Genomic DNA, 24704 nt, shown 5'->3' with positions numbered 1-24704 from the left:
TTTACTCCCCATTTCAGGGTTTAAAGTATTCTTGACGGGAAGTGTACAAGTTACTTGCCATTTTCACTAGCTTCTATTTCGCGTTTATGACGAAGGATCGAGCCTTTACCATTCTTTGTGCAGAATGGCCCACTTCACAATAAAGTGTTAAAATACACAAAGAGAAATACTAGGACAGGTTGGTTGGGTAACCTTGTGGACCAAGGGCACAGGGTGACCCACTCAGGGTAAACTGCTCACTCATCGTGTTCCAATATTTGTCGTCAGATATGTTTAGCTTTATTCAAGCAGGGATAACACTATTTGTGGCAATAAACGATCTGGACTCAATAGCACCACCACTAACCGTTCTACAAATGTGCCATAATTTACATTTTGCCACCAAAATTACAGTTCGGCATACAACTTTCAAAAGAGGTTCTTGGAGAGCACGCCTCGGGAGAAATACGAAGCAATTCTTCACTGCAGAGTACACACGCCATAATTCAAGGTCCCAGAGATAATCGTCACCACCATGAGGGTAAATACCAACTTAGTGGTCTCCGTGAAGGTGAATTTAGGTGACCTGCAGCTCAATGATGTAGTACTCTGTTCACACCCGAAGGGACCTGGTGTCAGCAGTTGGTTACTCGCCCTCATATTCATGGAGATGCGCTCAGGCCCAGTCATGGCGTCGGCGTTATTCTCGCCTTCCTGATTAACATAAGCCTGGTGTGGTGTAGGTTAGATTTGCATATGGTTTCCAATCTAATCCTACTTTAATATTCAGTCACCACGGAAATTAAATAATTTATTCCCCAGTCGAATCTTCTTTTGCAGACGATATTTACTGTGTCCATCGAGGACATTAAATATCCAAGAGGATATAAATGTTTCAGCGAGCCACAGAAAAGAATGTGATTTTCATGACGACAAATTTCAGTTCCTCCATCGTGGAGAAATAGAAAAAAATAAAAACTAGAGCCAAGTAAACTAATCACTCGAAAGATTGAAAAATCTAACGTAATGAGAACCTTCAAAACAAGGAACGTCAAGCCAGTGATGATTCTCTTTCAAGTTACTTATTCACTCTAGGCTGGATATTTGCTGTACACTAACAGCCTCTTTTGCGGCAGCCAAAACTGCAAATCCAGAAAATATACCGAGAACCTTTACTTGTCATGTCAAGCACTCTAGTAAGCGGTTATGTCAGTGTGTTGATTTGGAACTAGGCCCCTCAAGTATCTTCCATGTATATATTATCAGTTATTTTTCGCTCCAGAGTACAAAGTACTTTACTGACTGCGGGAAGTAAGCAATTTCTGTACGTATCCTTTCAGATCTGATATCTCCTGCCTTGAACAGAACTGTGAGCACACAATATTCAAGAAAAGAGAACCCAAGTGATTTGAACAGCACCATCACTGGCACTATTTCTAATGTTATGAATGTTCTTATTATCCACTCGCATTTTTCTAGCTTTTATGGCCCTCGCAGGATTTGCCTTGTGTTCTCTAAGTCTACGAGATGGTTCTCCTTTCTTATAATGTGTTCATGTTGAGCTCTTCCTTCTTTTCAAAACTAAGAAGTCTGAATTTGTCACCGATGATTATTATTACTATTATACTAAAAAAGAAGCGCTAAACCCAGTAGGGTCTCGTCACCGATGACCATGTTATTTCTACATTGCCTACTAGAATTTGATTCCCAGGCAGGAAGACGAATGAGCAGGTCTCCTTGCACCTGTTGCCCCTATTCACCTAGCAGCAAATAGGTCCCAGGGTGTTAGTCGTATTTTGTGTGATGCACCCTGAGGGATGGCAGTATACGTTAGATATGGCTTAGCTTTGAAATGAGCTGTGGTAGGATAATAGCCTGTAAATTCAGTAGTGTAAAAAATAAACTATACCGCGGGGTAACGCAAGCAGCCTTCAATCACGGTCGAATAAATATCAGGAAGTGCTTATTAAAACCATCTTACCCTTTCCGTAAAGCCAATAATATTTACCCGAAAGTAGGGGAGCGGGGGGGTTACACCTGGGGTATTGGAAACAGTGGGGAAGGGAGGGGAGGAAGGGGGCGGAGATTGACACGGAATGGAAGCCAGTGGTGAGGTGGGTGGGAGGCAAGAAAGTAACTTCCTCCGATATTTGGGTCAGTAGGAACAACGTTCAAGGACAATTGGTCAAGTTCTCGGTCTCATCAAAAGTACGGTGACAATGCTGCGTGTGGTATTTGGAGTTTTGTATTTGGTGGTGGTCGCATTAGTGGAAGGGGAATAATGTCGGTAACAGTGACGGGGATAATTGTGGTAAAAGAGATGGGGATAATGGAGGTGGTGTGGTCGTGGTGGTTGCGTGGTAGTGGTAACAGTGGAAGAGGGGATAATGGTGACAACAGTGGTGGGGTTAAAAGCAGTGGAGATAATGGTGGTGGTGGTTGTGGTAATGGTGATAATTACTGTGGTCGGTAGGTCGACAGCAGCACAACGGCAGCACCAACAATTGTTTAAGTAGTTATAGTATGTTGATAGTGGTAAAGATTACATGAAGGTTGGTTGGTTCACGAGGTTTAAAGCCTATCTGAGGTTTAAAGCCTATCTGTGTGTGTACTCACCTATATCTGGTTGCAGGGGTCGATTCATAGCTCCTGGCTCTGCCTCTTCACTGATTGCTACTAGATCCTCTCTCTCTCTCCCTGCGCCATGAGCTTCATCAAACCTCGTCTTAAAACTATGTATGATTCCTGCCTCCACTACGTCACTTTCTAGGCTATTCCTCTTCCTGACAACTCTATGACTGAAGAAATACTTCCTAACATCCCTTTGACTCATAGGAGTCTTCAACTTCCAATTGTGACCCTTTGTTTCTGTGTCCCATCTCTGGATCATCCTTTGTTCAACTTGTCAATTCCTCGCAGTATTTTACATGTCGTTATCATGTCTCCCCTGACCCTCCTCTCCTCCAGTGTCGTTAGGCCGAGTTCCCTTAACCTTTCTTCGAAGGACAATCCCCTTAGCTCTGGAACTAGTCTTGTTGCAAACCTTTGCACTTTCTCTACTTCAATGACGTGCTTGACCAGGTGTGGATTCCAAACTGGTGCTGCAAACTCAAATATGGGCCTGACGTATATGGTGTACTGAGGTATCGGAGCGCTATTCTTAGGTTTGCCAGACGCCCGTATGCTGCAGCAGTTATCTGATTGATGTGTGCCTCAGGAGATGTGCTTGGTATTATACTCACCCCAAGATCTTTTTCCTTGAGTGAAGTTTACAGTCTTTGGCCACCTAGGCTATACTCTGTCTGCGGTCTTCTCTGCCCTTCCCTGATCTTCATGACTGCATTTGGTGGGGTTAAATTCAAGGAGCCAGTTGCTGGACCAGGCTTGTAGCCTGTCCAGGTCTCTTTGTAATCCTGCCTGATCCTCGACCGATTTAACTCTCCTCATTAACTTCACATCATCTGCAAACAGGGACACTTTCTGAGTCTATCCCTTCCGTTATGTCATTCACATATACAAGAACAGTACAGGTCCTAGGACTGACCCCTGAGGAACCCCGCTCGTCGCAGGCACCCACTCTGACACCTCGTCACATACCATGACTCGTTGTTGCTTCCATGTCAGATATTCTGATCCATTGCAGTGCCTTTCCTGTTATGCATGCCTGATCCTCTAGCTTTTGCATTAACCTCTTGTGAGGAACTGTGTCAAAGGCCTTCTTGCAGTCCAAGAAAATGCAGTCTATCCACCCCTCTCTCTCGTGTCTTACTTCTGTTACCTTGTCATAAAACTCCAGTAGGTTTGTGATGCAGGATTTTCCTTCCCTGAAACTGTGCTGGTTGTCATTTATAAGCTTGTGTCTTTCTAGGTGCTCCACCACTCTCCTCCTGATGATCTTCTCCATGACTTTGCATACTATACACGTCAGTGACACAGGCTGGTAGTTTAATGCCTCATGTCTGTCTCCTTTCTTAAAAATTGGGACTACATTTACCATCTTCATACCTCAGGTAGTTGCCCAGTTTCAATGGATGTGAAGATTTTTGTTAGTTGCACACACAGCAACTCTGCTCCCTCTGTAAGGACCCAGAGAGATGTTGTCTGGTCCCACCGCCTTTGAGGTATCAAGTTCATATAGCAGCTTCTTCACTTCCTCCTCGGTTGTATTTCATCCAGCACTTGTTGGTGTACCTCCCTATTCTGATTACCTGGTCCTTGGCTGTTGTTTTCCTCCTGATGTGGCTATATCGCAGCTTCAGGTCAGACTTGACTTTTGATGCTATGTCATTTTCGTATTGCCGCTGAGCCTCCCTTCTCATCTGTGTGCGTGAATGTGTGCATGCGTATGTGTGCGCATGTCCGCACATGCTCGTGTGTGCGCGTCTGCACATGCTCATGTGCACGTGTCTGCACATGCTTATGTGTGTGCATGTGTGTTTGTTCACACGCACACCCAAGTAGCAAAATGGAGAAAAATAATTTAACACAAAGACTGGGGCATTTCCCTCTCACGATAATGTCCAAGTAACCACAACATTACACTGCTTGACCTACTCTGGAGAAACTACGAGTGACACGGGTGTGTACCTGTCACTACAAATTCTGCTACCACATGCTGAGCTTCACTCTACCTTGCACTTGTCGCCACAAACTCTGTTTATAAATGTATGTCCTGGATCCAACATGTGTGTGATACGCCTTTATTGTCCACTCATCAAAAAATACAATTTTCACAAATTAATAAAGAATATAAGAATGCTAAGAATAGCACGAGGGTTACTAAGCACAGTAAACCACAATTTTAAAAAATCAAAGCTACAATTTATAAACAACATGAATTATAAACATAACTCCAATTAATTTTTCAATAGTGCTTCTGTCCAAAAAAAAACTATTGTCATGATAATCTTTTTATCAGAAAGAAAACTTTCCTGTTGTTCAAAACACCTACCAAAATTTTTGAGTAGCAGTGATCAAGGAGGGGTGGTGGTGGTAAAGTGTGAAGAGGTGGTGGTGGTGGCAGTGGTACTGGTGGTGGTGAACAGATGGCAGTGGTGGTGGTACTGGTGGAGGTGAAGAGGTGGTGGTGAAGAGGTCGTGGTGCTGATGGTGAAGAGGTGGTGGTGGTGAAGAGATGGTGGTGGTACTGGTGGTGGTGGTGAAGAGATGGTAGTGAAGAGGTGGTGGTGGTACTGGTGGTGAAGAGGTGGTGGTGGTACTGGTGGTGAAGAGGTGGTGGTGGTACTGGTGGTGGTGAAGAGGTGGTGGTGGTACTGGTGGTGGTGGTGGTAGAAAGGGGAGGAGGAGGTAAAGGAAGAGGTAGAGGAGGAGCTGGTGGCAATGGTGTGTTAGAGATGGGTGGTGGTGGAAGTGGAGAAGAGGTGGTGAGGGTGGTTGTGGTGTAGAAGAAGTGGGGAGGGTGGTGGTAGTGTAGAAGAAGTGGTGAGGGTGGTGGTAGTGTAGAAGAGGTGGTGGAGAGGAGGTGGTGGTAACAGAGAAGAGGTGGTGGTGGAGAAGAGCTGGCACTGGTAATGGAGACAAGGTAGTGTTCATGATGGTAGTGAAGAATGTGGTGGTGGTAAATTAGAAAGATGGTGGTGGTAAATTAAAAAGGTGGTGGTGGTAAATTAGAAAGGTGGTGGTAGTGATGAAGGGGAGGTGGTGTGGAAGAGAGGTGATGCTTAATAGGGATGAAGGAGTAGTAGTGGTGAAAGTGGAGAAGCTGTGGTAATGGAGGAGAGGCAATAGTGATAGTGGAGGAGAGAGGATGCTGTAGGCAATCTACATCACCTACACAGCCACTACTGTGTATGTTCATCCATCATCAAAAATCTGGTGCATCCTCCTGACCTTGGAGAATGACATTCACTCAACAATGCACTCTGACAATACAATGATCACTCAAACACTACAAGTATGAATGGGTAATCCAGGACAAGGTCAGAGTTGCTTCATTTATTTACTCAGTTTACTGCAATATGTAGTTACCCTTGCCAGTCAATTCAGTACTTGTGTTATTTGTTAGTGGTTCCAGTGATCACTGCCTACGATCTGGTCTCAGACCAGGATTCCTAAACTGGAAAGAAATATTACAGGAATAACAGCCATCAAGAAACACTGGAAAGTAAACCGAAGTGCATACTGAATGAAAACAGAAAACTTTAAGATTCTCCTGCCTCTTTATATGGTCATGAAACAACAAAAAAACAAAACAAAAGAAACATGTAATCCTGCCAGAGTGCCTAATGTTTAATAGGCTGTATTTCATGGTTATTTCCGAGGATGATAGTATTTTTTCTACATGGAATATATAGTATTTTAGTATTTTCCTACACTTATAAACCTTAAGTAACAGGGTATCTATACTTATGTAATTTTATACTGTAATTGAATACACTCTCCTTGTGACAATTCTTTTGCATTATTGAATTATTAGCTGTTCTCCCAGTCTGCCATTCATCTGCAATATGTGAACCCCTACAATACATATGATATTTCTGATAGAACATGACTACTCTTTCCAAGTAGGTTTATAGTGACAAAATTTATATCATAGTAAAAACTAAATATTGTATTGGCAGTGATGCCTTCTCTAACTCAAGTTACAAAAATGTTACAGCCAAGAACCTATGCCTTCATTAGGAGTAGATAGAGCTATAACATGAGCAGTTCCTATATAGACCCTCTGCCAAGAACAGTGATGCCATTCCTATGAGAATCAATCATTTGCCTGAGATGAAAGCCATACCAATTTATTTCATTACTATAATACAGAGTAATTACATGAAGTTGAGGGGTAAGTACATTCTTCCAGCTACAGCATTTCTTAATACATGACTGTTTTGGTAGAATTCCCAGTATATAGCACAACATGAAATATGGCTGTATTTTGCAAGGACTTAAAAAAAAAGTTTCTAAAAGCCTCACAAAGGGACTGATGGTAGCAGACATAAAGCTGGGATAAGTCATTGAAAAGGGATCTCTGCATGGAAGATAAACCAGTATGAAAAAAGGCAATTGAATTACAGGTAATCCCCAAAAAAACAAATTGAACATCTTAAACAGCCTGCCTCTTACAAGCTATTTACAATTGTGTCATTACAATTTCATTAAGTCAAATAATAACTTGATCATGCACTTACATGGTTCTAAATACAGTGCTGTGTTAAAACTGTTGGATGGCACAATCTTTTGCAACATGTGTACACAGATCTCTGGAGAAGGTTCAGAGGGGTCAGGCAATGACCCTTTTTGTCTCATTTCCTCACTTTGTCATTTTATTACTACAGTATTTAAGGAGTGATTTACATCATCTCAGTAATACTTTGCATTCAAGGTTATGACACTACAAATTTCCTGAAAACACAAAGGGTAACTTATCCTCTCCCCACCTTCCCTCTCATAAGGGACAATGAGATGAAATCACACTTTTTTTTTTTTTAATCCACTCATTATGTGCATCACTGTACTACAATACAGTATCACTAAAGTTTACATGATACAATACTGCAATATAGAATAATACAGCATATTTCAATGAAGTGGCAGAGTACCCTCAAACACTAAACCAGATGTAATTAAAGAGGTGTAACCAGAAAATCAGCACTAATATGTGTAACAAAGTGTATGTACATACAGCATTAAGATATTTGGAGTTCGTGTGTCTGCAAATGGGACTATGTAAGACAAGGTGAATCCCAGAAAAGATTAAGGAAAGGAAATAGGTGTAGTGCTCAGGTGTCTGTGGAAAGAAGTTATCAATGGATGCATAAAGGGCAATGTATAAAAGTAAAGTATCTGGAGAAAGTGGAGGCAAGTAGTTTTCATGACTTCATGTGCTGTTGGAGTGTGAGCAAGGTAACATTTATAAAGGAATTCAGAGAAAACAGTTTGCTGGATTTGAGTCCTGGAGGTGGGAAAGTACAGTGCCTACACTCTGAGGGAGGGGTGAAGATGTTGCAGTCTGGAGGATCATCTGAACTGTGATGCAGGTGTCCTTCTGGCAAGACAGTGAATGAGTGACAGCAAAAGTGTTTTCTTTTTGTTGGGTCATCCTACCTCGGTGAGAAATGACTGGAGTGTTAAAAAAATTATATACTACTACACAGTACAGTATATTAAATAATACTGTAATAACAAAAAAAATATTACTCAAATAGTACAGTAATACAACATACAAGATTGGCCGTTTCCCAGCAAAGCAGAGTGGCCCAAAAAAGAAAAACTTTCATCATCTAATCTTGGGTGTGACTTACAGGGCCCCAAATCTTGATAGGGTGTGCAGTAAACTTCTATGGGATGAAATTCGTAAGGCATCTACATACGAAAATGTTGTACTAATGGGAAATTTCAACTTTAGACAAAGTGACTGGAACAATTTGACAGGAAATTTAGAGTCAAGTGACTTTCTTGATATGATTCAGGATTGTTTTTTAAAACAATTTGTGACAGAACCAACTAGAGGAAATAACCTACTTGACTTGGTTCTTGCCAGCAGGGAATTGCTAATTAATAATCTTGAGGTTAATGATGAACTTGGAGAAACTGTTCACAAATCACTCAGTTTTAATATATCATGGAATTACCCTAATAATGGCAATCAAGTCTCTGTCCCTGACTTCCACTTGGCTGATTTCATAGGACTGAAAAATTACTTGGGTGAGCTGAACTGGAATGACCTGACTATGGGTCAGGTACGTGGTGATGACTGCCGATATGACGCTTTCCAGAGCATAGTTCTAGCTGCTCAGACAACTTATCTTCCAAATAGGGAAATCAGATCAAACAAAAATGATGCTAAATGCATGAACAATAGATTAAAACATCTCACTTGTCAAAAGTGAGGCATATAGAGTGGACCCCCGCATAACGATCACCTCCGAATGCGACCAATTATGTAAGTGTATTTATGTAAGTGTGTTTGTACGTGTATGTTTGGGGGTCTGAAATGGACTAATCTACTTTACAATATTCCTTATGGGAACAAATTCGGTCAGTACTGGCACCTGAACATACTTCTGGAGTGAAAAAATATCATTAACCGGGGGTCCACTGTATAGGCAAATCAAAAGAGGAGAGGGGCAATTAAGAAATCAATATATTCAGTTAAAGAGAGAAATGAAAAAGGGAATAACAAAAGCAAAAAGAGATTATGAGGTTAAAGTTGCAAGAGAATCGAAGATTAACCCAAAAGGATTCTTTCAGGTATACAGAAGTAAGATTAGGGACAAGATAGGCCCACTCAAAAGTTACTCGGGTCAGCTCATGGACAGTGATGAGGAAATGTGTAGAATATTTAACACATACTTCTTCTCAGTTTTTACACAGGAAGATACTAGCGATATTCCAGAAATAATAAACTATGTAGAACAGGACGACAGTAAACTATGCACGATTAGGGTCACAAGTGACATGGTCCTTAGACAAATAGATAAATTAAAACCTAACAAATCCACAGGCCCTGATGAACTGGATGCAAGAGTTCTAAAGGAATGTAAAGAGGAGCTTAGCAAACCTTTGGCTAATCTTTTCAACATATCACTACTGTACAAACTGGCATGGTGCCAGATAAGTGGAAAATGGCAAATGTGATACCTATTTTCAAAGCAGGTGAGAGGTCCTTAGCTTCAAACTATAGGCCAATAAGCCTAACCTCTGTAGTGGGAAAATTTATGGAATCAATAATTTCCGAGGCCATTCATAGCCATCTTGAAAAGTGTTAATTAATCAACAAATCTCAGCACAGTTTTACAAAAGGGGGTTCTTGCCGGTAGGAGACTTGGAGCTGCCTGACCAGTAGGCCTGCTGCAGTGTTCCTTCTTTCTTATGTTATGTTCTTATCATTCACTCCATCACTGTCTTGCCATAGGCATGCTTACACTACGGTTATAAAACTGCAATATTAACACTCCTCCTTCAGAGTGCAGTATATGTATTTCCTTGCTTTACAAACCCATGTTGGTTTTGATGAGTTGAGTGTCATAATGAATTTGCATTTTGAAAAATATAAAAACAATGAAAATCCAAAACTATTTCAGAGACTGGAATAAAATTTTGTATATCAATTTTGCAGAACCAGTCTATAATTCATAACCAGATACACTTACCCCTTAGTATTCTGGGATAACAACTCCAGCACTGATTATAACAAAGCCCACTCATTAGAACCCAGAAAAGTCACTATAATCAATTGCTGCAGTACTTACCTCAAGCAGATCGATCATCTTAGTCATCTGAGAATAAATAAGAACACGATGGCCCTCTGATTTAAGCCTGGAGAGGAGGGTGTCGAGCACATACAGCTTGCCAGCGTCCATGATGAGCGAATGCTTATCTGCCAAACAACCACTTCATAACTACTGGCAACATAATGAGATGTTGATACATACTGTATCTGGAGATGATGGAATATATATGTGAAGATACTAGGATTGACATAAGGATGCTGAGATTTATCTTGGGGTATCTTGATATATCTAAGACATTTTAGTATGTCTGGTAACTGCTTATTAAGACCTATTCTCATTATGTCCCATTTTCATTAATTACTTCAACATATATTTTTCTAATTTCCAATGAATGAAGCACTTACTACCTATCTTATTATTTCATTCAATACATTGTCAATAACTTTCTAACATCTTTTTGGCTCCATTTTTTTCCTCAATAATGATTTTAGAGATCACGGATACAACTAAGGTTTACAAATGTGTAGGAATCTGGAATGCTGTAAATGTATATGTGTGTGTGTACTCACCTAGTTGTATTCACCTAATTGTGGTTGCACAGGTCGAGTCACAACTCCTGGCCCCACCTCTTCACTGGCCGCTACTAAGTCACTCTTCGTGCTCCATGAGCTTAATCATACCTCTTCTTAAAGTGATGTATAGATCCTGTCTCCATTACTTCACTTCCCAGACTATTCCACTTCCTGACAACTTTGTGACTGAAGAAATACTTCCTAACATCCCTGTGATTCATCTGAGTCTTCAACTTCCAACTGTGACCCCTTGGAAGCTGAAGACTAAGATGAATCACAGGGATGTCAAGAAGTATTTCTTCAGTCACAAAGTTGTCAAGAAGTGGAATAGTCTGGGAAGTAAAGTAGTGGAGGCAGGATCCATACATAGCTTTAAGAAGAGGTATGATAAAGCTCATGAAGCAATAAGTGAGTGAGTGAGTGTGAGTGTGTGTGAGTGTGAGTGTGTGTGTGTGTGTGTGTGTGTGTGTGTGTGTGTGTGTGTGTGTGTGTGTGTGTGTGTGTGTGTGTGTGTGTGTGTGTGTGTGTGTGTGTGTGTGTGTGTGTGTACTTACCTATTTGTACTCACCTATTTGTGGTTGCAGGGGTCGAGTCACAGCTCCTGGCCCCGCCTCTTCGCTGATTGCTACTAGGTCCTCTCTCTCCCTGCCCCATCAGCTCTATCATACCTCGCCTTAAAACTATGTATGGTTCCTGCCTCCACCACATCACTTTCTAGGCTATTCCATGGCCTGACTACTCTATGACTGAAGAAATACTTCCTAACATCCCTTTGATTCATCTGAGTCTTCAACTTCCAATTGTGACCTCTTGTGTCTGTGTCCCATCTCTGGAACATCCCGTCTTTGTCCACCTCGTCTATTCCGCGCAGTATTTTATATGTCGTTATCATGTCTCCCCTGACCCTCCTGGCCTCCAGTGTCGTCAGGCCGATTTCCCTCAACCTTTCTTCATAGGACAATCCCCGTAGCTCTGGGACTAGTCTTGTTGCAAACCTTTGCACTTTCTCTAATTTCTTGACGTGCTTGACTAGGTGTGGATTCCAAACTGGTGCTGCATACTCCAGTATGGGCCTGACGTAGATGGTATACAGAGTCTTAAACGAATCCTTACTGAGGTATCGGAACGCTATCCGTAGGTTTGCCAGGCGCCCGTATGCTGCAGCAGTTATCTGATTGATGTGCGCCTCAGGAGATATGCTCGGTGTTATACTCACCCCCAGATCTTTTTCCTTGAGTGAGGTTTGCAGTCTTTGGCCATCTAAACTATATTGTGTCTGCGGTCTTCTTTGCCCTTCCCCAATCTTCATGACTTTGCATTTGGCAGGGTTAAATTCAAGGAGCCATTTGCTGGACCAGGCTTGTAGCCTGTCCAGGTCTCTTTGTAGTCCTGCCTGATCCTCGTCCGATTTGATTCTTCTCATTAACTTCACATCATCTGCAAACAAGGACACTTCTGAGTCTATCCCTTCTGTTATGTCGTTCACGTATACCAAAAACAGCACAGGTCCTAGGACTGACCCCTGTGGAACCCCCCTGTGTGTGTGTGTGTGTGTGTGTGTGTGTGTGTGTGTGTGTGTGTGTGTGTGTGTGTGTGTGTGTGTGTGTGTGTGTGTGTGTGTGTTCACCTAATTGTACTCGCCTAATTGTGCTTGCAGGGGTCGAGACACAGCTCCTGGTCCCGCCTCTTCACTGATCGCTACAAGGTTCTCTCTCTCTCTCTGCTTCCAGGGCTTTGTCACACCTCGTCTTAAAGCTATGTATGGTTCCTGCCTCCACTACATCACTTATTAGGCTATTCCACTTCCTGACAACTCTATGACTGAAGAAATACTTCCTAACATTCCTATGACTTGTCTGAGTCTTCAGCTTCCAATTGTGACCCCTTGTTTCTGTCCCCCCTCTCTGGAACAACCTGTCTCTGTCTACCTTATTTATTCCACGCAGTATTTTGTATGTCGTTTTCATGTCTTCCCTGACCCGCCTGTCCTCCAATGTCGTCAGTCCAATTTCCCTCAACCTTTCTTCATAGGACACCCCTGAGCTCCGGAACTAGCCTTGTTGCAAACCTTCGCACCTTCTCTAATTTCTTGACATGTTTGCCCAGGTGTGGGTTCCAAACTGGTGCTGCATACTCCAGTATGGGCCTGATGTACACAGTGTACAGTGTCTTGAACGATTCCTTACTAAGGTATCGGAATGTTATTCTCAGGTTTGCCAGGCGCCCGTATGCTGCAGCAGTTATCTGGTTGATGTGTGCCTCCGGAGACATGCTCGGCATTATGGTCACCCCAAGATCTTTCTCCTTGAGCGAGGTTTGCAGTCCTTGGCCACCTAGTCTATACTCTGTCTGCGGTCTTCTCTGCCCTTCTCCAATCTTCATGACTTTGCACTTGGAAGGGTTGAATTCAAGAAGCCAGTTGCTGTACCATGTGTACAGCCTGTCCAGGTCTCTTTGAAGTCCTGCCTGGTCCTCATCTGATTTAATTCTCCTCATTAACTTCACATCATCTGCAAACAGGGACACCTCTTGAGTCTATCCCTTCCATCATGTCATTCACATTTACCAGAAATAGCACTGGCCCTAGGACCAACCCCTGTAGGACCCCGCTCGTCACAGGTGCCCACTGTGATACCTCATCCCGTACCATGACTCGTTATTGCCTCCGTGTCAGGTATTCTCTGATCCATTGCAGTGGCCTTCCTGTTATATGTGCCTGATCCTCTAGTTTCTGCACTAGTCTCTTGTGAGGAACTGTGTCGAAGGCCTTCTTGCAGTCCAAGAAAATGCAATCAACCCACCCCTCTCTCTCTCGTGTTGCACTTCTGTAACTTTGTCATAGAACTCCAGAAGGTTTGTGACACAGGATTTGCCTTCCATGAATCCGTGCTGGTTATCGTTTATAATCTTATTCCATTCCAGGTGCTCCACCACTCTCCTCCTGATAATCTTCTCCATGACTTTGCATACTATACAGGTCAGTGATACTGGTCTGTAATTTAGTGCCTCTTTTCTGTCTCCTTTTTTAAATATGGGAACTACATTTGCGTGCGTGTGTGTGTGTGTGTGTGTGTGTGTGTGTGTGTGTGTGTGTGTGTGTGTGTGTGTGTGTGTGTGTGTGTGTGTGTGTGTGTGTGTGTACTCACCTAATTGTGGTTGCAGGGGTCGAGACTCAGCTCCTGGCCCCGCCTCTTCACTGATCGCTACTGGATCCTCTCTCTCTCTGCTTCCTGAGCTTTGTCATACCTCTTCTTAAAACTATGTATGGTTCCTGCCTCCACTACTTCACTTGCTAGGCTATTCCACTTGCTGACAACTCTATGACTGAAGAAATACTTCCTAACGTCCCTGTGACTCGTCTGAGTCTTCAGCTTCCAGTTGTGACCCCTTGTCCCTGTGTCCCCTCTCTGGAACATCCTATCTCTGTCCACCTTGTCTATTCCCCGCAGTATCTTGTATGTCGTTATCATGTCTCCCCTGACCCTTCTGTCCTCCAATGTCGTCAGTCCGATTTCCCTTAACCTTTCCTCGTACGACATTCCCTTGAGCTCTGGGACTAGCCTTGTTGCAAACCTTTGTACTTTCTCTAACTTCTTGACGTGCTTGACCAGGTGTGGGTTCCAGACTGGTGCTGCATACTCCAGTATGGGCCTAACATACACAGTGTACAGTGTCTTGAACGATTCCTTATTAAGGTATCGGAACGCTATTCTCAGGTTTGCCAGGCGCCCGTATGCTGCAGCGGTTATTTGGTTGATGTGTGCCTCCGGTGATGTGCTCGGTGTTATGGTCACCCTAAGGTCTTTCTCCCTGAGTGAGGTCTGTAGTCTTTGTCCACCTAGCCTATACTCTGTCTGCGGTCTTCTTTGCCCCTCCCCAATCTTCATGACTTTGCATTTGGCTGGATTGAATTCGAGAAGCCAGTTGCTGGACCACATGTCCAGCCTGTCCAGGTCTCTTTGCAGTCCTGCCTCATCCTCGTCCAATTTAATTCTTCTCATCAACTTCACTTCATCTGCGAACAGGGACACTTCAGAGTCTATTCCTTCCATCATGTCGTTCACATATATCAAAAATAGCACTGGTCCTAGAACTGACCCCTGTGGGACCCCGCTCGTAACAGGCGCCCACTGTGATACCTCTTCACGTACCATGACTCGTTGCTGCCTCCCTGTCAGGTATTCCCTTATCCATTGCAGTGCCCTCCCTTTTACGTGCGCCTGATCCTCCAGTTTCTGCACTAATCTCTTGTGGGGAACTGTGTCAAAGGCCTTCCTGCAGTCTAGGAAAACGCAATCTACCCACCCCTCTCTCTCGTGTCTTACTTCTGTTACCTTGTCATAAAACTCCAGGAGGTTTGTGATACAAGATTTGCCTTCCATGAACCCATGCTGGTTTTCATTTATAATCTTGTTCCTTTCCAGGTGTTCGACCACTCTCCTCCTGATAATCTTCTCCATGACTTTGCACACAATACATGTCAGAGACACAGGTCTGTAGTTTAGTGCCTCGTTTCTGTTTCCTTTCTTAAATATGGGGACTACATTAGCTGTCTTCCATTTCTCAGGTAGTTGCCCAGTTTCAAGGGATGTGTTGAAGATTGTGGTTAGAGGCACGCACAGCATCTCTGCTCCTTCTCTAAGGACCCATGGGGAGATGTTGTCCGGTCCCATCGCCTTTGAGGTGTCAAGGTCACTTAAGAGCTTCTTCACCTCCTCCTCAGTTGTTCGTATGTCATCCAACACTTGTTGGTATATTCCCTCTTGATGTTCCCTTCTGTGCTGTCTTCCCACAGCCCTTCCTGTCTCTACTGCAAAAACTTCCTTAAATCTCCTGTTCAGCTCCTCACATACCTCCTGATCATTTCTTGTGAGTTCTCCACCTTCTGTCCTTAATCTGATCACCTGGTCTTTGACTGTTGTCTTCCTCCTGATGTGGCTATACAACAGTTTCGGGTCAGTCTTGATTCTCGATGCTATGTCATTTTCATACTGTCGCTGGGCCTCCCTCCTTACCTGTGCGTACTCATTCCTGGCTCTGCGACTGATCTCCCTATTTTCGTGTGTTCTCTGCCTTCTGTACTTTTTCCATTCTCTATTGCATTTTGTTTTTGCCTCCTTACAACGTCGGGTAAACCAGGGACTCGTTCTGGTCTTCCCGTTGTTACTGTTGCCCTTGGGAATAAACCTTTCCACTGCCTCCTTGCATTTTGTTGTTACATATTCCATCATTTCATTTACTGGCTTTCCTGCCAGTTCTCTGTCCCACTGGACCTCCCGCAGGAAGTTCTTCAACCCTATGTAGTCCCCTCTTTTATAGTCAGGCTTTTCCCATTCAACTCCTGTTATTCTCTCCACTTGCAGCTCTACTATGTATTCAAAGCACAGAACCACGTGGTCGCTAGCTCCTAGGGGACTCTCATACTTGATGTCCTCAATATCTGAGCTGCCCAGGATGAACACAAGGTCCAATCTTGCTGGTTCATCCTCCCCTCTCACTCTGGTAGTGTCCTTAACATGTTGGTGCATGAGGTTTTCAAGTACCACATCCATCATCTTGGCTCTCCATGTTTCGGGACCCCCATGTGGCTCCAGGTTTTCCCAGTCGATCTCCCTGTGGTTTAAATCGCCCATTACCAGTAACTTTGCTCTGCTCGAGTGAGCTCTTCTTGCCACCTCAGCCAGTGTGTCCACCATCACCCTGTTGTTTTCTTCGTACTCCTCTCTTGGCCTCCTGCAGTTCTGTGGTGGGTTATACATCACTCCAATGACTACTTTATGTTCTCCGGACTGAATTGTACCTACAATGTAGTCTCTTTCTCCAATCATGTCCATGCCTTCCATTTCCTCAAATCCCCATCGGTGTTTTATGAGCAGTGCAACCCCTCCTCCCCCTCTACTCCTTCTATCTTTCCTCAGGATCTGATATCCCATTGGGAAGATTGTGTCTGTTATTGTCTCAGCGAGTTTTGTTTCTGTGACTGCTATGATGTCTGGGGATTTTTCACTGATTCTTTCGTTCCACTCCTCATGTTTATTCATTATTCCATCCGCGTTTGTGTACCAAACTTTCAGTTTCTTTTCTATCATTGTGGTCATGCAAGAATATTGGGGTTGGGGGAGCAAGAGCCTTGGTGGGGGCCTATATGGGGCTGTGGTGTTGGTGGGGTTTGTGATGATGGGGGTGGGGTCAGAATGCCCATAAGGGACAGCTGTTGAGGTGAGGTTTTTGATATGGGGGTTGGTGGCAGAGGGAACAGTGAGTGGGTTGTAGTATAGGTTGCTCAGTTGCGTTGGGAATGTCGCGGTTGGAGTCTTTTGGTGGGAGATTCTGTGGGGTGTGTTTTCCCTTCCTCCTGTGTCTGGGTCCTGCTCATTTTCGTCATTGCCTCTCGTTCCTCCTTGCGTCTCTGTACCCTCTCTTTCAGTGTAGTCCTTTCTTCTTGTGTTCTGTCGTGGTCGAGGTATACTCTCTGGTACCCCTGTTTGTCCCTCAGTCTTGCTTTCTCTTGCAGAATCCTGGTTCGAACTGATTCTTCCTTGAAAGTTACTCTGACAGGCCGTATCCTTCCACTCGCAAACCACCCAATTCTCTGAAAATTTGTCACCTGGGTCATATCGCCCTCACCTATTGTTTTCATGATGCCTTCAATCATCTTTTTCTCCTCCTGTTTTATTTCTTCAAAGTTGTCCCCCTTGGCTTCTTGGAGCCCGTACACAAAAACTGACCTCGCCCTTTCCTCCTCCCACTGAGTCTCCATCTGCTTCCTCTGAGGCATTTTATTTCCTTCCATTGACATGTTCTTGCCTTCAGTCCCTGTCATATCTGAAACTTCTATTCTCAGTGAACTGTCTTTCATGACCAGCTGTCCCTTGCTACTGCAGTTGGCTGTTAGAATCTCTGCATATAGCATACCTTCATTGTCTTCGGACCTGTCATTTGATCTTAGTGTGCTCCTCGTCTTTTCCCTGGCCCCACGTGGGTCTGATAGGGCCTTCGTGTACGTCATGTCTCCGTTGTTGCTTACCGTCCCCTTGTCTGCGCCTGACATTGAATTTCCTGATGTCACATCTGAATTGTCATTTGTCTCTCTAATCTGTTTCAGGCTTTGTGTGTGTGTGTGTGTGTGTGTGTGTGTGTTGTGTGTGTGTTGTGTGTGTGTTGTGTGTGTTAGTTACCATTTTGTCCTAGGCACATGTCGATTAGACACTAGGCCTGTTGTATATGAGTACGTGTGTGTGTGTGTGAATATATATGTGTGTGTGTGTGTGTGTGTGTGTGTGTGAGAATGAGTGAGTGTGAGTGTAATGGTGTAATGTACACTTGTTAAGTAATTCAGGAAGCCAACATTTTGAAAATAAATCAGCAAAGGCATTACAAATGTTTGTTTCAAGATAGAGAAAAGCCAAACTAATGAGAGATCGACAATTCTAGATCTCTATGTACCATTTAAAACTTTTGTTTATGAGATGTTCTAGCAGTCTGCAAATGAAGCCTGTAAAAATGAGAGGTTAATATTTATAATGGAATGAGTTCCACCCAAACATATTAAATTTCCAAAAAAGAAATAACCAAAGTAATTTTTCCACTGAAGTGGAAGAGTACCCTTAAACCAGATGTGACTCAAGAGGTGAAACCAGAAAATCAACACTAACAAGTATAAAGAAGTGAATGTACAACCTTCAGACAATTACATAGTCCCATCTGTGTCAGCAAATGAGACTATGTAAGACAAGGTGAATCAAAGAAAAAATTAAAGCAAAAAGGTAGGTGTAATGCTGAGATGTTTGTGGAATGAAGTTATCAATGGATGCATAAAGGGAAATGCACCAGAGTAAGATGGTGCCAACACTTGTGTGAGCGTGAGGTGTTCTCCCTGAATGGAGCTATAAGGAGGAAGCTGGAAGCAGTGAAGATGTCATCTTTGAGATCCATGTGTAGTGTCAATATTATACAGTGAATAAAAAGTGAAGACATTTTTAATAATGTGTGATAGTATGAAAAATAAAAATCAGGGAGAAGATAAGAAGTTGCTGAGATGGTCTGGTCGCTTAGAAAGGATGGAGCAGGATAAGTTGACCAAGAGGGTGTATAAATTTTGTATGGATATAGAAGCTGAAAAGAGGGTTTGAGGGAAATTCTGAAAGGTAAGAGCTTAAGGATCTGGCAGACATCTGTGAGCATGTTAGATCAAAGTGGAAATAAGCAGATTATAGGATTTAAAGTGATGTTAAAGTGAACAAGGTAATATCTATAATGGGATGTGGGAAAACTGGTTACCTGAACTTGAGTTCAAGAGGTGAGACAAACAGTGCATACACTCTGAAGGGTGGGAAGGGTTTGCTGTGGTTTGGTGGATTATTTGAATTGTAATGGGTTTTCTTCTATGGGTCATTGTTCTTTTTTTTTTTTTCAACAAAGTGGCCATATCCCACCAAGTCAGAGTGGCCCAAAAAGAAAAACGAAAGTTTCTCTTTTTAAATTTGGTAATTTATACAGTAGAAGGGGTTACTAGGCCCTTGCTCCTGGCATTTCAGTCGCCTCTTACAACACGCATAGTTTATGGAGGAAGAATTCTGTTCCACTTTCCTGTGGAGATAAGAGGAAATAAACAAGAACAAGAACTAGAAAGAAAATAGAAGAAAACCCAGAGGGGTGTGTATATATATACTTGTACATGTATGTGTAGTGAGACCTAAGTGTAAGTAGAAGTAGCAAGACATACCTGAAATCTTGCATCATGTAACACAATTACAGGATTCCGTTTTACACTCACTTGGCAGGACGGTAGTACTTCCCAGGGCAGTTGCTGTCTACCAACCTACTACCTACAATGGGTCACTGTGTTGGTGTTAAAAAAAATAACATGTCAATACACTAGCTATAAACAATAGGTTGGAAAATGAGGAAAGTGTGGAAGCAATACATGAACTTACCAGGAATGAGGACATGACTCCAGCCCAGCTTAGGATAGGCACCTCTCAAACCACCCACATAAACTGCTGTCACTCTCTGCTTTCTTTCTGCCCATTCCTTCTCCAACTGATGAACAAAGATAACAAAAAAGTTAAATAAATCTAATATTTTCAGGAAACTAAATAAAAGAACTGTACTGTATATAGCAGATTAATTGCTATCACATATGCATTGTACATTGTATATCAAAAGTAAAAATGTAGTGGAAATTTACTAGTGTATATCAACTTTGTATACAATCCTATAAAGACCTGAGAAAAAAAATACAGTCACCTGTAGAGAACCATGGAGGAGACAGGCAAGACCCTCATGAGTGTCACTGTGTGTGCTTCGGACACTCCACCAAGCAGCGGTGCGGTCATGGCACATCACTTCCTTCATTAAACATTGTGCCTGGTACAACAAAAATGCCATAGCTCTTACATTTGTAATATTGGAGCCATCAATGACTGACGTAATACCAAAGACTATCCAAAAAATAAATACACTAGTGATATGAGAACAAAAGACATTCAATACACTATAAATATGTTCACTAACTGTTCAAAATATTTGATTTTCCCAATTGCAATATACATACTGTACTGCATATACACTCAGTGGCTAGTTTATTAGGTACACCTGTTTGTTAAAGCAAGTATCTACTCAACCAAGCACATGTTCTTCAGACCAAACCTCAGAATGGGGGAAGAAATGTGATCTAAGAAGAGGAATGATTGTTGTGCCACATGGGGTGGTTTGAGTATCTCAGAAAATGCTGATCTGGGATTTTCACGCACAACAGTCTCTAGAGTTTACAGAGAATGTGTGAAAAATACAAAACATCCAGTGAGCAGTAGTTCTGTTGGCAAAAATGCCTTGTTCATGAGAGACATGAGAAGAATGGCCAGACTGGTACATGCTGACAGGAAGGCAACAGTAACTTAAAAAACCATACCATGCATTACAATAGTGGTAAGCAGAAGAGAATTTCTAAATGCACATCACATTGAACGTTGAAGTGGATGGGCTACAGAAACAGAAGACCACACCGAGTTCCACTTTTGTCAGCTAAGACAAGAAACTGAGGCTACAGTGGGCACAGGCTCACCAAAACTGGAGCAGGTGAAGATTAGAAAAATGTCACCTGGTCTGACAAATCGTGATTTCTGCTGTGACATACAAACAGATGGAATGGTCAGAATTTGCTATAACCCTCTGGGATGCAGTGGAACAGTAGATTCACAGCATGAATGTGCAGTCAATAAATCTGCAGCAACTGCATGATGTAATCATGGCAACATGGACCAGAATCAATAAGAAATGTTTCCAGTACCTTGTTGAATCCATGCCACAAAGAATTCAGGCTGTTCTGGGGACAGCACTAGAAGGGTGCATCTAATAAAGCAGCCACTGAGTGTAGTATATCTGGGTGTAATATTAATAAATAAATATGTAGTAGTACTGGTACTGAACCCATTATATTTTGTGTCTGGAAAACAGCGAGTTAAACAATTATATGACAAACTACACACTGATGACAAGACAATATAAGCACAGCTCTTGTCCTCTAACTACTTATTCATAATGTTACTCTTAGTAATTTGCACATACATTTGTTATGTTTAGTCAAGCAAAGTTTTGATTTTGAATAAATTCATGTACACAAATGCAAATAGAAATGAACATACATAGTCTGAACTAACCAACTCACTCTCAATTTTTTCTCTTTCCTGCTTACCTTTGGGCAGGTATGCATGAGGAAGGTGGGGATCATGGTAGCCTGACAGGTGCGGATCATGGGAGGGCGCTCTGTGTGTGGAACCTCAGGTAGCAAGCTTACCTCTGCCACTCCATTCTCTGCTACCTCCTCCCCCTCTACTAATTTCACCTCTTTCTGTTGCAGGTAAAAAATTTAGTTTACATTCCAACAAATTCAAGAAATGACTGCTTTTCATATTCAAATATACTACTCACACATGCATTTAAAGTAGGTGAAATAATATAAAGAATTGCAAAAATGCCTTTTTAACATACTGTACAAGACAATTCGAGTCAGAACTGGACAAGCAGTCTATGTAAATAAACCCAAATATACAGCTTAAGCAACATTTTTTTTTTATATAGAAAATCCACCACATTGCTCACCAGTATGCCATACCTGGGAATTTGTCCAGTCTACTAGAAAAAAGGGAGGTTTAACCTTATCAATGGTACCGCAGTGTAAAAAAAAAAAAAATTATCACATTGCCGCTTGTTACTAGTCTAATTCTTTTCTCAAAGAGTCACACAGTTTCAATACACAGTTTTTACATTTGCAAAATCAGATTCTTTATGGTAATTTCTTATAAATAAAAATCCAGTACATTTGTCAGCCTCATCCACAGTGAAGCATCCAATGAATAAGTCAAAATGTAGACATATGAAGGGAAAACCAATATATTTCATATGATATACAAAATTAATGCTGTACATGTGTACAAAGCATTCCACTAATTAATTTTTATGAAATATGAACAGTTTAGCAAAATTGAGGGGCATACAGAGAATGAGTTTTTCTTCTTATTTTCGGTAATTATACAGGAGAAGGGGTTACTAGCCATTGCTCCCGGCAATTTAGTCGCCCGTTATGACACACATGACTTACGGAGGAGATTCTTTTCTGCTCCCCCATGGAAATGAAAGTAAATACATAGACAGGAACAAGCACTATTTAGAAAACAGAAGAAAATTCAGATAGGCGAGTGTAAACATGTACGTGTACAGTGGAACCCCAAGTTTCATCCTTAATCCTTTCCAGGAGCTAGGACTAAAATTGAAATGTCCTAAAGTTGAAGCAATATTTCCCATAAGAAATACAATTAATCCATTCCAGGGAGTTGGGAATCCCCCTCCACAAGGACTTCAGGTATCAAAGCCCTCTCTAGTGTTATTTCCCTTCTTTGTCTTTTACTGCTACAGTACATTCATTACTTACCTTAAAATATTTGTAGTCTTAATGTAGGGCAAGAGGTGAGTAGTATTTATTTGTAGGAATTCAGTGTAGGTATCCTGTTGATATAGGTACACGTATGTAGCCCACTGGGCTACACTACACAGCCATATTATTACATCGACATACCATGTTTACTGAGCTTAATCTTTTCTAACAATTACTTTCAGATGCCATCATAAACAAAGGGAGAAGTAATGAATAATTCATGCCGAGAGTTGTCAAAAAAACACGTATGAAGGGTGGTTACTGCACCAGACACTAGATTCAGTTTTCTCTAACGCTGCATCAGAGGAAACGTAATGTTTACCTTCCACCTTCCTCCCTCCACCCTCCTTGATTCGCCGGTACTCACCACTTGTTACATAGCATATAAACATTGCGTGTTTATATGCTATGTTTATAGGCTATGTAACATGTTTCGTATATAATTTTGAAAATATCATAGATGGATTAATGAAAATGTCTATATTAACCTAAAATAAGACATTTAATGTGCCCAAGAGTGATTATTATTAAACATACATTGCATATAAACATTGCATGTTTTTATATATATGCCTACCATCCGACTTACGACCTGCTCGACATACGACCACTCGACTTATGACCATGTTTTGTATGCAGATGTTCTGGGAAATAAACAACTGTTTGTGTTTTACAGTGTTTCTCCTAAACCTTACAATATAAAATACAGTACTAACAGCATAAAAAGTAAAGTAAGAAATGAAATACCAAAATAAAACAATAAAATAAAATCATTACTTAATGTGATGCTGATATTCAGTAGTAAGGTTCGACTTACGTCCATTTTGACTTACGACCGGTTAGTCGAAACAAAGCTCGGTCGTAAGTCAGATGGTAGGTGTATTATGTAACGTGTTTCTTATATACTGTATTTGTGAAGAAAATATAGAGGGATTAGTGAAAATGTCTATATTTACTCGAGGAGAAACAAAGCCACACTGACTCACGACTCCTGCGCGGGCAAATGGACAGGTCTGGTATGCAGGACGAAACACAGGGCACAGTGCAAAACTCGGGACAAAATTGAGCTGAAAAAATGGTTCTAAACTCGAAGCATACGATACTCAGGGCAGATGAAACTCGGGGTTCCACTGAATATCTAAGTTTAAACAGAAGTAGCAAGATGTACCTGTTTTCTAGCATTATTTTTTTTAATCAACTGGCCGTATCCCACCAAGGCAGGATGACCTAAAAAGAAAAACAAAAATTCTTCTTTTTAAATCTAGTAATTTATACAAGAGATGGGATTACAAGCCCCTTGTTTCCAGCATTTTTGTTGCCTCTTACGACATGCATGGCTTACGGAGGAAAAATTATCTTCCACTTCTCAATGGAGATGAAAGTAAATAGTTAAGAGCAAGAACTATTAATAAAATAGAAGAAAATTCAGATATGTGTGTGTGTGTCTATATATACATTATATATATATATATATATATATATATATATTATATATATATATATATATCCTTTTGGGCCACCCCGCCTCGGTGGGATACGGCAGGTGTGTTGAAAGTTCACTTTCAACTTTCTACCTTTACACACATTCCCAAACTCATCCACTAAAAGAAGATATATATATATATATATATATATATATATATATATATATATATATATATATATATATATATATATATATAATATATATATAGACACACACACACACACACGTATCTGAATTTTCTTCTATTTTCTTAATAGTTCTTGCTCTTAACTATTTACTTTCATCTCCATGGGGAAGCGGAAGATAGAGTTTTTATGAGGATAGTGAGGCTCAGGTTAGGGTGTGTAGAAGAGAGGGAGACTACTTCCCGGTAAAAGTACGTCTTAGACAGGGATGTGTAATGTCACCATGGTTGTTTAATATATTTATAGATGGGGTTGTAAAAGAAGTAAATGCTAGGGTGTTCGGGAGAGGGGTGGGATTAAATTTTGGAGAATCAAATTCAAAATGGGAATTGACACAGTTACTTTTTGCTGATGATACTG

At 41.7% G+C, this 24704-nt stretch overlaps 1 protein-coding gene and 1 long non-coding RNA gene across 4 annotated transcripts in view; one reads left to right on the top strand and one right to left on the bottom strand.

The window, feature by feature from the left end:
• Ino80 (chromatin-remodeling ATPase INO80) overlaps window positions 1-24704 on the bottom strand; it is a 754916-nt gene that overhangs the window by 516861 nt on the left and 213351 nt on the right. For both annotated transcript variants that reach the window (XM_070098261.1, XM_070098262.1), the window contains exons 21-24: window positions 21435-21590; window positions 19988-20107; window positions 19675-19780; window positions 10185-10312 (exon numbers count right to left, since the gene is read on the bottom strand). In XM_070098261.1, coding sequence (XP_069954362.1) covers window positions 10185-10312; window positions 19675-19780; window positions 19988-20107; window positions 21435-21590 — 510 coding nt within the window. The remainder of the gene's footprint in view (window positions 1-10184; window positions 10313-19674; window positions 19781-19987; window positions 20108-21434; window positions 21591-24704) is intronic.
• On the top strand, window positions 2056-23598 carry LOC138854511 (uncharacterized). 2 transcript variants are annotated; one of them, XR_011393713.1, is made up of 3 exons: window positions 2056-2093; window positions 21445-21599; window positions 22856-23598. It is a non-coding gene; the product is annotated as an uncharacterized lncRNA (long non-coding RNA). The 2 variants fall into 2 exon arrangements; XR_011393712.1 differs by having other exon boundaries at window positions 2093-2187.

Source organism: Cherax quadricarinatus, chromosome 61 (assembly GCF_038502225.1).
Source record: "Cherax quadricarinatus isolate ZL_2023a chromosome 61, ASM3850222v1, whole genome shotgun sequence".
Classification (NCBI taxonomy): Eukaryota; Metazoa; Arthropoda; class Malacostraca; order Decapoda; family Parastacidae; genus Cherax; species Cherax quadricarinatus.
The sequence above is the reverse complement of the archived record's forward strand: the minus strand, read 5'-3'. Positions and strand labels throughout refer to the sequence as shown.